At 41.6% G+C, this 13,838-nt stretch overlaps 1 protein-coding gene across 1 annotated transcript in view; it reads left to right on the forward strand.

Annotated features, from left to right (window-relative positions):
• snd1 (staphylococcal nuclease and tudor domain containing 1) overlaps positions 1-13,838 on the forward strand; it is a gene marked incomplete in the record, with an annotated part of 188,071 nt that overhangs the window by 164,919 nt on the left and 9,314 nt on the right. The window contains 2 exon segments of the mRNA XM_046071990.1: positions 2,261-2,374; positions 6,111-6,314. Coding sequence (XP_045927946.1) covers positions 2,261-2,374; positions 6,111-6,314 — 318 coding nt within the window.

Raw genomic sequence — 13,838 nt, forward strand, 5'->3', positions numbered from 1 at the left:
AATCTTGGCATCATCATTAAAACAGTGCTTTTGTTTGGGGCTCGAAAAATACTCAAACATTAGCCTTGTTTTGTTACAGCCAAACCCACAGCCAGAGGCAATCTAGTATCTGAAGAGGATTTTTCTATTTCTTGCATCTGTTCAGACACCAGTTGTTTGCTCATTTCCACATTCAAAGCAACCTAACAGCCTTTATGTGTCCTTTCAGCTGGAGTTTTTAGAACTAATATGATGCAGGCTTGTTTGTTTTCCCTGTATTGTTTATGACTGAAGCAAAGAGTGCAACTGAGTGTATCATTTTTATTCCTTTTCATAGCAATGACAAAAGCAGAACTCCCCCTCTCTTATTTTTTACTCTGTGATGACGAAGGCACTACATCCTTTTTGTGAGTGCGTTTTTGTGTGTGTTACTACCCACGTGCGTACACATGCTTGCATCACCAAGTGGCTCATACAGCCAACCCCCGGCCTGCGGGAGATTTCCCATGATGCAGTGGAACGGCACAGTGTGTGACTGACCTCAGAGTGGGGGACAGCTCGAGGTTTGGCTGGCAGATGCGATGCGTCCTGGCATGTTGCTGAAAGTGTGATTCTCCGAGGCCGACCTGGCACTCAAAAAAAATCGAGCTGATATCTACCTCATTCTCTGTAGTTTTGCGTCATTTCAGGTTGAGTCATTCTGGCCTTGATTCCATGCCTCTGTGTCATGAGCTATTACTTGCTAATATTGCCACCTGTCTGTATAGGTCAGTACCTGAATTATTATGTGATCATTAGCAAACACAGCAGAGCGCTTTTGTCTTTTCATTTTTAAAGCCCACATTTACAGTGCTGTCAGAGTCTAATATGGCGTTGATAAATCTTAAAGTACTAATCCATAATAAATGTTCATGGTATTCACTGTCTAGACTGTGCAGTCCAATGAACACATTAACCTAAGATATGGGGCTCATTAAATTAACTCCCCTCTTCTAACGACTGTATTTGTCTGACTTTCCATCAGCATGTTCAGCCTGTGATGATCAGTGATTGGTCATCGCTGACATTGGCATATACCTGTCAGGATCAATCAACTTAATCACGTCATTGCTTTAGTAAAAATGTAGTACACACTTTACATATATAGCGATGTGCATTTTGTTTAAATTTGAGAACCAGGCCAAACTAGAGTGCTGAATTAAAGAGGACAATCCTTGTTGTCCTGTGAGCACGAAACATCAGAGGCATTTTCATCAGATTGTAAATGCAGGAAAATGCATCTTAATGCCATTGCAAAGATCAGAAATTCAAAAAATGTAATGCCTGTAGTCGTTGCATAATTTAACCTGATTCATTGTCTCTTAAGCACCTTTTAGAAAATGTAACTTTTTTGGGATATGTAGCACTGGAACACTTTAATCATTATCATATTTAAACACACTGGAAACTAATGTTTCCCTTTTTGCATACATTTTGGTGCGTTTTCTAATCTGACAAGAGTCTGGCGACTATGAACTTGACGTCTATTGTCATCTTTACACTTAACTTGTCGCTCAGCTAAATAGCAGATGGAGCTTAGTGAAAGAGGGGCCTCAGTACTGCTGTAGAAACAGCTGTGAAATGATTGGTAAGGTGACATACAAGCACGCAGCCCTTAAGCTACAAAATGGCATCTGTCCTTCTTTCACAGTTGTAAACTCATCATCATTAAAGTGTCATACGGATTTGAGAATTGATCCAGAATCAAGGAAAAATAGAAATACATTACAGGGTAAAGGATGGATTTACAGTCTGATGTACTCAGGCTGTGTTTTGTTTAAGAACGTCCTTCCCTTGTAGAGGCATGTGGTTTAAGAGATGCGCTCTTATGTTAAAAATTCAGAAAGCAAGCTTTCAGCAACCTTGTTACACATTTGTTTTACGTATCTGTATCATAACTGAACAAGCCAGACATTTCTGAATTAATCTGTTGGCCTTCTTTGGTGTAGTTGTAGCAGGAGACGGATGTCTGTCATGTCTGCTTAGACATAGTCATCCAATTGTTGTTGAGCTTCACTTTACACTCCTCTAACCTCAAAATCATAAATAAATTATGATTCCCAAGAGTTAATGTTTTAGACCCTAAACCCCGACTTTACTAACTTCACAGCTACAGTATTTCATAATACAAAAAACAAATGCCTGTGTGTCTATGTATGATTGCATAGATAAACACCATGAAGACTGCTGAAAAATGTTTTATATTGGGTCTGATTTCTGTCCCCCATTCATCCTCCCTCAGAGAGAAGTTGTGTCGTCCAATCGTCTGGCTGCCATTCCCCCTGCCTTCAGCACCAGGACCCTGCCAGCACAGGCCACCGAGTATGCCTTCGCCTTCATCCAGATCCCACAGGACGTAAGTGCAAGATGAGCATGCTTGCAGAGTACAGATGTGTGTCGCAGCTGAAAACTTCAAAATTAACTTTGCAATATCAACTGTTCAGTCTCCTTTCCTGCCAGCTTTTAAAAGTTGACTTTTCAAGACATAAAACCTGTTTGAGTTTCACTTATCACACGAGGTGATAAGTCTGTAATTGACAGGCAGGGTCGAGTTTTCATTCCAAGCAAGTGTTAGTGAAAACTATGCTCATACATAATGCATGCAGTACAGGGCAGACAGAGCCATGACAAACATCAAGCCATTCATTTATTTGGTTGCAAAAAAAATTGAGAATAATTGACATGGTAGCAGAGAGACATTAATGTTGAATGAACAATTTGAGGTTTGAGGTTTTTTTGGAAATTTCTTCAACAACCTGGACTCCGTCTCATCCTATAGATAGATACAAACCACCCAGGTTTGTGTCTGTGCATATAAATGTCTGATATCCAAGCAGCAGTTGATGTTGTTTCTGCAGGCCTAATCTTCTTGTTTACATCCATGTGTGTTTACTCAACCTCTAGTGACCACTTGTGTGCGTATTTGTCTCTGCCTGTGTGAGTGACTGTGTTTTGTGTGTGTCAAGGGGTCAACTCATTGGTTGCCTCCTGAGCCGGCAGCAGCCTGAGTGGTTTGTGCAGATACAAACATGTTTTCTTTTGGTATGTGCCTGATTGACACAGCACTAAGCCATGTCTTTAATTGGTTGTGTGTGCGTGCTTTCCAGAGTGTTCGTTTAAAGGGTATTTGTTCTACTTAGCCTTATCAGTCAAGGTTCAGAGTATTTGCATGTTTGTAATGTCATATTTCTGAGAATTAATAACTAGTTTTCACATTGTTTGTTTAGATTGTTTATCTAGACTCAGTTCCTAGTTTATCAGATACATCTAGCTAAAGTTGATGCAGTCTAATAGGACAGTCCTGAAATAAATCTACTTTCATGAAGGTTATAGTGTTCAGTTTTTGTTGAAACCGGTTTGAAGAGGTTATTATTCAACTGTATGGTTAGTTCAGTGGTGCTGTTGAATTGTATTGTGTTGTCCAGATATTTAGTCTCTCCATGTTAATTTAAAACTTAGTGTTATTTTAGTGTAATTAAGGGGCTTTCCATGTAATAGTGTTGACCGGCGGTGTGTGTTTGGTGTGTTAGCTGGTAGTGCTTGTATGCACACTGTCACTTGTCTCATGAGTCAGTGTCTCCTGGAGGATGAAGTGGCACATCTGTTGGTCTAGTCTGGGGGACAAAGGCATCACCTACACTTCACAGCCCCCAGACACACACACACACACACTGCTTTACCACATGTTGGAAGCTGACATACACCTCACCTCACTCTCTCTCTGTCACTCTGTATTCGTCTAACCTTTTTCCCGTTCTTTCTATTTTCTGGTGGTTTTCCTTTCATGCGTTTTCATGCGTCTGCTTTATCTTAAGCTTTTTACTGTGTCACTCACGTTGACACGGCGCCCCACTTGTACTGCGCCTTTGCTGCTGCACACAGGAAAGGTTGTTGTCTTTGTCTTACAACCTGCCTCCTGATGCCCTGCACAAAATGCTTTGTCTTCACATATTAAATGGCTTCACAATAAGTCTTAAAATCTTCCAAACACCAAACTCCTGCCAGTGGGACAAGATCATTCTGCTGCTTTCCAGTGCAGTTTCCTGAAATGTTAAATGAAGTGACAATATGTTCAAAAAACAGCAGGAGCAAGGTGGACTGTCACTGTTCTGCTGTTTAGTAGGACAAGTATGCTTACCTGAAATATGTGCTTGCAACTTGACTTGAAAGAAGGAGGCACAATGCACATGTTATCCCCACAACGTCCGCAGCAGTTACCTCTGTCAGAGCAGTAACTGCTACAACATCTTTAATGCTTTTTCATCCAGTCTTTTTACAGATCTTGTGAATTCTCAGCTGCCTGCACTCAGGACACACAGCCACCTCTTTATAATGCCTGCTCAGCTAATTAAAGAAAGTCATTTATGCCAAGAGTGCACTTGTAAAAAAGATGAACAGCAAAATAACTTGCCACACAAAAAACGTCCAACCACACAATAGCCACTCCCTAATGGCAGTGGTTTGTACATAGCTGAAAAATGAAAAGGTTGCTTGTGGTCACACATCATTCCAAACAACTTCTTTTCACTCATTTGCATTACATTTAATGCACTACCATCTACCTTTTATCCTTAACAGTCATGTAGGGAGCAAGAGTTTCCTTTTTTTTTTTTTTTTTGGCTAAAATTACAAATGAAAATTAAAAACCTTTTGACACTACACATCTCAGTGTTTCAAACTCTGTCTACAGTCAGTGCTGTCCGATCAATAACATGCATTCTAAATATTTGATCACTCATTTCTTGATTTAAATCACTTTTTTCCTAATATTGAATAGTATTTCATGTAGTCAGAATTCCAGTTTGTATCGAAGCAAAATGTAATCTGAGATATGTGAGTCATTTTGTTAAATAGAAAAAAGGTTGTGGAAAAAATAAAAACATAGATTCCAAAAAAAGTATTTTTTTTGTCTAAGGATTGTATTGGCTCAATTGGGAAACTCAAACAATACCCAGCTGCCCACACTGCTACAATTATATTGATTTACAATAAGTAAAATGCTATGCTATGTTTTTTAGCCTGTTAACACATTGAACCAGGTCTGTTCTGCACATATGGCAGATGAGAGTCACTAGAAGGCTCTCATTAATTTTGTATTGCCCCCTAACAAGTGTCAACGTATTCTTGTTCTATAACATTCTCTCTCCCTCTCTCTCTTTCTCTCTCTCGCCCCGAGCTCCCCTGCAGCGCCTGTGACAAGTTGACCAGGGGGAGAGCGGGGACAAAAAAGGCCCTTAGTTTTGTGCCTTGAACAAGCTTCCCTGCCCACACACGCTCACACACACACATACACCAGACACGCACGTACCCAAGGGCGGCTAGCTCGAAGCAGGTTGCCATGGAGACAAGACCAGGGTGAGAAAGGAGGGAAGCGAAGAGATGGATGGTGTAGGGGAGGGATGGATGATGGCCAGGGACTGCTGTTTGTTTTTAAGTGTCTTCCTGCTTCTGAAGATGCAGCTCCCTTGTTTTTCTCATCTTCGTCCTGACTGCTGAAGGACGGGAGGTCAGGACTGCATTGCAGCTGTTCCACCTTTATCTCCACCATGTGTTCAATCAAATGCTGGCCTTTCACATTCGAGAAGGTTAGGAATAAGAGAGAGTGAGGTAACTAACTGAAGAAGAAAGGGACGAGATGGAGGAGGGTGGGTGGGTGGGTGAGAGTCTGGCGATTTGATAGATCAGGCAAACTAAAATGTCTTGAACTGGTTGCGTAGATAGTTGCTGTGCTGTATGGCTGGAGATAGCTGTGTGAGTGATCATGTACTTGTAATCCGATTGGTGAATGATATGCTCTTAATGACCACATTCCCAAGCTTGTGTGGATAGTTTTTTTTTTCTCAACAGAAACCAGATCACAGTTAGGTTAATGTATTTGTATTGTTTATCAGCCTCTGCATAGCATATATTTATGTTTGTATGCATATCTGTTATAATTTTTATAATATACAAATTATCCCTTTCACCCTTTTCCCCACCTTTCTTCCCCCTCCTCAATCTTCTTTTTACCTTCTTCAACCCCACCATCCATTACCGCCCCTATCCCACACCCCTCTCTCTACTTAATCCCTTATCAAACCCTACTTCTTCAGGAGGATGCCCGCGCGGACGTGGTGGACTGCATTGTGCGTGACATCCAGAACACCCAGTGCCTGTTAAATGTGGAGTACTCGGGTCCCACCTGCCCATTTGTCACAATACAGTTTGGGGACACAAAGGACGACGTGGGCCTCGGCCTAGTTAAGGAGGGCTTGGTCATGGTGGACGTTCGCAAGGAGAAGCACCTGCAGAAGATGGTAAGTGAAGAGAAAAAGCGGTTTCAAGTCTTCCATTCAGCTTTGGAAGACCTAAAACTACATTTGAGGCTGATGTTGAGGCCTCTTGTGCTGTTTCTATCACTCACTTTCTGGTCTCAGAGAGTCCTCACTTAGAAAACAATGCTGACTGACAGTGATTTGTTGTTTGTACTTGGGTTGATATGTGAATTGAAGGTAGGGAATAGCGTGTTATTCAGTGGCTCATGGTGCTGTCAAAATGCACAGGGTGGATCAATATTTGCTGTTCTAAACAGACAGTGGCGTCAGTTGATCAAATAATAGCAGGTTCTTCTTAACTTTAAGCACACAGTAAACGTTTAGCATAGGCAAATGGGCCCCCTTGTGTGTTATTTAATGTTAAAAGGTCCATATGCCGCCTATGGTTTTCTGACAGTCTAATTACCGTATTTCCATGCTAGCCTACATCTACCTACTCCTGTCCATCCCAGAGTTTGTCATGTATATATTTCCTTTGATAAATGAATGCTAGTATTACACTAAATGCCTGTGGGTTTTGTAATATGAACACTGTGACTCAAGAGACATAATACTTCTCGTCACTTGTCAGACCACAGCAACACAACATGCACTTACACACCTCTACAATTTGCCTCAAATGGCAGCCATTTTGTCAAACCATGAAGCGTTGCTCATTTACTTTCCTCTCATTATGCTAATTCACTCAGCAGACTCAAAGCCACTCTGTACATGAGAGATAAAGCGAAAAATGGAGGATATTTATTCCTTCTGCAATTACTGCTTCCACACATCCCCGATATTAGCCACTCCGCTATTTATTTAAAAATTGAAACACACAAAGGAATGGAGAAATATGTCCACAAGAGAGTCATTGTTCACAAACATAATCAAAATGTATATTCATAGAAATTAGAGGCTGGTGAGAAGAACACATTTGCAAAGGCATTCACACAATTCGCACAACTCGCACACAGAGACTCATTTTTGTACACACTAAACCACACAAATATACTGTAAGCCACTAAACAGCACAGATAAAAGCACTTTCCACCTCACAGTCAAGTCAATAAAGCACTGTGCATCATTGTAAGAGTGTTTTGACCTCTGTACCAGGGGACCATAATGCAGTGTCTGGGTAATGGACCCTATAGACAGGGGACAGTGATTAAAACCTTCCAGCTATACTACTAATAGGCTTATAGCCTGCACAGATTTAGGTTTTGTTGGATCAAATAGTTTCTCTTTAGTATTCAACAGCTGGGTCTCGAGCATTTGCCTCTTCCTTGTTGGGTACAGATGAATATTTTGATCTGGAGAAAGCTTAACAAGCAGCGGTGTTGCCAATGTGCTTACAAGTGAGTGTTAAAAGTAAGCTCTACAGCATTTCTTGTTGGTAATTCCACCCATCAAGTCTGCTTCCAAGCTCAAAGCCGTACAAGCTGAAGTGCGATTAGGCCACTTTTCAAACCGCTAAAAGCAGTAAATTTGCTTCTGATTCATAGAATGTGTGACCGATTCTAAAGACCGCAGTTCTGCTGTATACAGTAGATTTCCCAGCCACAGCTTTACTATTTGAGCTGAGGGATGTTATGGTCTATTATATCAGACCCAATATCTAATGGTTAATTGTAACAGTGATGTTGCTTAAATGGTTAGAGGCTAAGATGCTTTATTAGAGATCATAAAAACTTTACGTACTAGAGCTGAAACAATTAGTCGATTATCGACTATCAATTAGTTGATTGACTGAAAATTGCCACTATGTTGACAATCGATTCATTGTCTTTGTCATTTTTAAAGCCAAAATTACAACTGCTTTGTAAAAAATGTTTGGACTGTTGGTCTCACACAACAAGACATTTAAGGACGTCACAGTGGATCTGGGAAATTACAATGGGCATTTTTAACTTTTTGACATTTTGTAGACAAAACTATCAGTTAATTTCGGTTGACCTAGAGTCATTTGAATGCAAGGCACATTTCTGGCTCAAAGATTCATGAGCAGCACTGCAGCCGCAGCTGGTGCGACAACAGAAAACTTTATTGTGCAGGGGCAGTAGAGCCAAACAATGTTCTACGATACAACCTTTTGTTGACTTCTGGATCCGTGCCCCTACTCTTCCCCTCTTTTATAGAAAGTTCCCCTCAAGCTTTAGATAGTGTAGTATCCAAGCTGGCTCACCCTGAGCTATTTCTCTCCTCCCTTCTCTCTTCTCACTCAGACACACTATCAGCCTCCTTGTAAACGTGACTTTTGTCCTTCCTATCTACTCTATTTTAGCTCCATTCTTTATTCATTATCCATTTCAGGGGACTGGAACATGGTCATTGTAATCTGTACTCCAGTGCTAAGCATCGTATAACAGATGGGCTGTAATGTTCACTGGCACTTCAGTGACTATCAATAGTCAGTCATAAGTGCACTGAAGGTTAACACCAGTCTTTGAGGATGGCATTGGCCCAAGAGAGGGAGAGCAGATAGGGATATTCATCCATTTGGGGTTTTATTTCTTTTTTCAAGTGCATTTCTGCCTTAAGCCCTACATTCACTGATGCCCACTACGTACACCATATGGATGGCCATTGTTGCAGCTATACAACAGTATCATGGCAAAGGAGAAACAATTGTTTTGAAAGTGTAGGGCAAAAGATGATCATATGCATGCCAGCTGCTGCTATCTGATTAGAGGGAAATGGGGTATTAAAAGGAAGGCAGGAACAGAGGAAGTAGGCGGTGGGTGGAAAAACAGTAAAAGTCAGTTGAAAAAGACAAATTATCATTGATGTGTGTTTAGTGAGGGGAAACTTACAGTACAACTGACACTTTGTCCTAGAGATTTGGGGTGTGTGTGTGTGTGTGTGTGTGTGTGTGTGTGTGTGTGTGTATATATATATATATATATTTTTTTTTTTTTTCCCCCAGGCATCATGGAGAATGCATCACGTTGCCCATCTCTTTGTTTCTCCATCTGCTCTTCTCTTTGTCAATTTCAGACATAGAGCTTGAGAAGAAGCTTGAGATTTCTGTGGAAATCAACTTGCAACAAAGAAGTGTAGGGACACGTAAGGGTGTGTTTTATCATTCCCTAAGGCACAGCACTGGTGTAGATTGTCAGGTACATGCTATCCTCATCTCGGTGTCATAAATGTGCTGTTAGCACAGCTCAACAGTAATTATTGCCCTAGGCAGCCAGATTTAGAGCAACGTCAACCATGTCATTTGGTCAGATTGCCCCTGTTGGCAACTGCTATTCTTGAGTTGGGAAAGAAAATCTGTATTTCTTCCCTTCAGCATAAAATCTAGCAAATGCGTGAATAGGAGGGCATTGATTTGCCCTAACACAAATGGTGAGAATGAAAGTGTAGAGTTTAATCAATAGGGTATCAGCAAGCACAGGAAAGTACTGATATTAACTCAGAAAAACCCAAACAGAGGAGAAGCAGAAACAAAATGTATGTGTAGTTATGTTGAAGTATTATCACTCCAGCTTCAAACAGTAAAAATATACTTTGTAAATCAAAAACTGTTGGATGTTTGTCAAACTTGGAATGTAAAACTTCCCGTTGGGTTCTTGTGTGTGTACAAACAAGCTGTCTTTTTTACACACCGGATTTAGAGCTCTTCTCTCTTGCTCTGACCAGCCTTCTCCACCTCAGGCACAGTAGATATACTAAGCCATCCTTAAATTGTCCTGGCACCATCAACTATCCACTGCTAGAATGGCAAGTTGCCACACTGGCACACACTCACTCACTTAAACACTTCTCTCTCCTTCTTCATCCCTTTGAATGTCTCTCTCTACTCATTGTTTAGAGTCTGATTGCTTCCATTTTTTCCTTTCCCTCTTTGCCAGTTCTGCAATATCACTCAATTTTTCCTCCTCTCCCTCCTAGCATCTCTTATCTTTCCAGTGCTCTCCTCTTCATCACTTCTTTCTTGTTTACTCGCACCCTGTTACTCCTCCATTTCTGCACATCACTCCCTCATTTCACCATACTTCAGAGAATCACTCACTCATCAATTCCTCGCCTCCCTGTCTTTCGTTTTTAACCATTGGTATTCATGTTATCCAAACTCAGCTTGAGCATTCCATTTAGAGCTCGATGGGCAGGCGGCTCGTTTGGCTTCCGCATGTATTAATTTGCATTTTGTCTGTGCTATGTCATGATGAACTATAATCCCCAGGAATTAAAGTGGAGAGGCACTCAGATCAGACCTGGTGTCGGCCTTATAATGAGTTGTGATTTAAAATGCTTTTATCTGCAATTATTTGCTACTTGCATCAGCTGATTCTGCCCTGTGAACCCACACTGGGTTGATAGTAATGCCTGTCCTTTATCATTTTAAGTGAAGGCGTACTGTAGAGAAATACGAACTGTGTGTTTTTCTGTAGGCTAATATTAGACAGAGAAAGTGGAAAAGGTAGAGGGCTCAACAGATAACTAGATACACTAGAATTTTTTTTTTTCCCTACCTGATTGGGTACAAAAGTAATAAGTGCCTGCAGCAGCTATGTTTGACCAACAGACCGAAACTCACACCCAGACATGATATTTCTTTGTCTCAGATGTAGCTGAAATGAGTCTGTCAAGACAGCTCAATTGGAAGATGGCTGTGTGGTTAGAAGCGCTATCTTTTGTGCTCTGCTGCTTTTCACCGGTGTTTTCTGTCAGCAGCCGCCAACAACATGACTGATTCAAACTCTGGCAGGCCACCGGGTGCAAAGCGTCTCGCCCAGTCACCTCAGCTAACTGACGTTGATGCTAGCCCCCAAAGTGCATTAGCGGTACAAGCTAATAATCTCCTGTTTGCTAATTACAAGTCAATTACAAACACGGAAGTGTCTGTCACTCCCTCGGCAGCGCAATTATTATCAATCACCAACAGCAAAGAAGCCTGCTGTATCGACCTAGGCCTAGTTTCCATTATTTTCCCTAGTGAAGAGATAAAAGATATAGAAGTAGCATTAACTCACCGCAGATGCATGATTGTAATGACATGCCTAAGATCTTTATTATAATGTTACTCTGTGTGTGTGTGTGTGTGTGTGTGTGTTAGCAGAAGGCAGACTACGGGGAAAACAGCTGTGAGGTGGCTCCCTAAGAGTGAAAGCTGGAGATGAGAGCCTTGGAATTTTTAATTACCCAGCAGCCCCCTGGGAAATGTTGTTTGATTTTTTTTTTTTTTCCCCTTTTTATCGTCTTTCCCTGTATTGTTGCTGTATTCACACTGAGGCCTTGAGATTCATGTATAAATGTTGAGCGGAGGACTTTTAAGTAGCTTTGAGGGGCCAGAAGGGCAGCCTTGAAGTGGTGGACCAAGATAAGATGCAGGTACTTTTTATTTATCTGTCTTTTCACATAAACTGCCTCATGGGTAGTGTAGTTTTTGTACAGCATGCAGTTAGCCCTCAGTGTAGTTGATAACTGCTGCATTGCACAGTAATTGAGTGTTAAAGGGACTATATGTAGTTTTTCAATGAAATCACTTCCTTTTGTCAAAGGGCACTAACCTCACTTAGAAATTAACCACAACGTTTTCTCTGTTGCTTGGAACCACCACTATTCTGCTTGTTAATTGAAGGTATCTGGTCAGGATGTGGCCCTGTGCACGCTCCCGAGTCTTCTGCCAACCACAGTGACAACAACTCAGCAAATGAAATGCAGTCCACCACGAAACAACTGTCACACAGCACACCTCTCCAACACGCTCTCCAACATAAACTCGTGCTGAAGCCCCTCAGGCCAAGCGAGAATCAGATGATGTCGGGTAAAAACAGTCAACATCAGAAAGGCTGATGTTAGCATGCCGACCAGTTGCTAACATTATCCGTGCAATATACTTTAGTTATGGGGTCTGCCTCCAAGCCGGGAACGTTGGTGGTAGTAACAGAGCAGGGAAAAACATGTCTGTGTGAAAAGCCAAATGCCGGTGTTTCCGAATTTATTGTGGGATCTCTTTATGAAAGTGGTTGTGTTTTGGATTATGCTCGCTCATGAGTTTGAGCCAAGCACGCGTACGATCACACACCTGGTTAAAATCTTGAAACCGCACCACTAGTGGCCGCTGAAAATTACATATTGCTCTTTTAATGGGTGATAAAACTGTAGATGAAGATCAAAGTACGTGTTTAGTGAAATCGCACACAGCTGCATGTGGGGAATCCATACAGGAAATCAGGGAGGGGGCTCACCCATACACAGGATGTGTCAATCAACGGGTTATTCCATTTATCCAAGTGCAATAGTGCTGTTTGGTACACACACACTGGACAATTAGGTGGATCCGTTGATGTAGTCTTTTTCTGCCATACTGTTAAGGCATTGGTTTTGATACTGATAATATGCCTCATGGGAGCCTCAACAAAATGAGGGCTCGAGAGCAAACAATGTTTCATGTAGTAGCACCACTGTTGTTGCTTATGAGTTGTCCCCAAGCAGAGAGCATGAACATAGTACATGTGTGGGGGCCACTCATGAGCTCCAACACACATTCACTTTTATTATTATTTTATTTATTTGAAAAGAGGGAGAAAACCAAGAAAAATGACCACATACCTAAGAGAACACACCCAAGAAAAATAAGTGAATAAAATCACAATGAAATATTTTAAAAAAGAACAACACAAATAGGGGGTGCGACTTTATATGTCCTTGTATTGCCAGTAAGCACCCCATGGATCCTGCCGTGGTGCATTAGGTTCCCATCGTCTCTTCCCCAACCCAGAAATTCAACACCATGTCATCTCTAAATGGCTTTTAGCCATATCCGGACCACCAATTGACTGACTTTCAGGTCGCTGCCCTCCCTGTTCAACCCCAACGCCTGTCACAGCCCATCAAGACCCCCCCCATCCCCAAAAAACACCACAGGGTACATATAAACACACTCTTTCTCTCTCTCTCTCACTCACACTCACACTCTCTCACACACACACACACACTGAGCTTCATGGGTGTGTGACAGCATGACCGCTCTCCACCAATGGCTCAATACCTAATTTACAAGTAGAGTTAGATATGGGGCCTTTTAATGGACATTTTCTGCTCCCATTATTGACTGCACACAAGCCTACTACACACTTGCACAGGCAGTTGCCTCCTCTGCTGCCACTGCTCTGAGGGCCCTTTTGACATGTCCTAACTGACACGTGCCACTTCCCAAATGCCATTCCATCTTCTGCAGATGTATACACACACAAAGTCACATAGTTACGCACAGAGTAGAGGACTGTCAGGAAGGGAGTGGAGGAACCACGTTGTTCAAACTTAGATTATTTTGAGCTGTGTGACCTCGTGGGAGATGGAAAAGAGATACTTGAGGAAAAAGTCAAGCAAACTCTTTATGCAGCCTTTATAAAACTAAGTGCGTGACGTATTTCTATGATACATTAGTGTTTTTACGTTAGTTTTCTTTCCAGTACCCATGGGAGACCACTGGAGAATATTCTCTATATCATCTGTTGTTAGCCGTTGCATTTGTTGTGTGCGTGCGTGCACATGTTTTACGTGTGTGTCCTCCTT

Source organism: Micropterus dolomieu, linkage group LG16 (assembly GCF_021292245.1).
Source record: "Micropterus dolomieu isolate WLL.071019.BEF.003 ecotype Adirondacks linkage group LG16, ASM2129224v1, whole genome shotgun sequence".
Lineage (NCBI taxonomy): Eukaryota > Metazoa > Chordata > Actinopteri > Centrarchiformes > Centrarchidae > Micropterus > Micropterus dolomieu.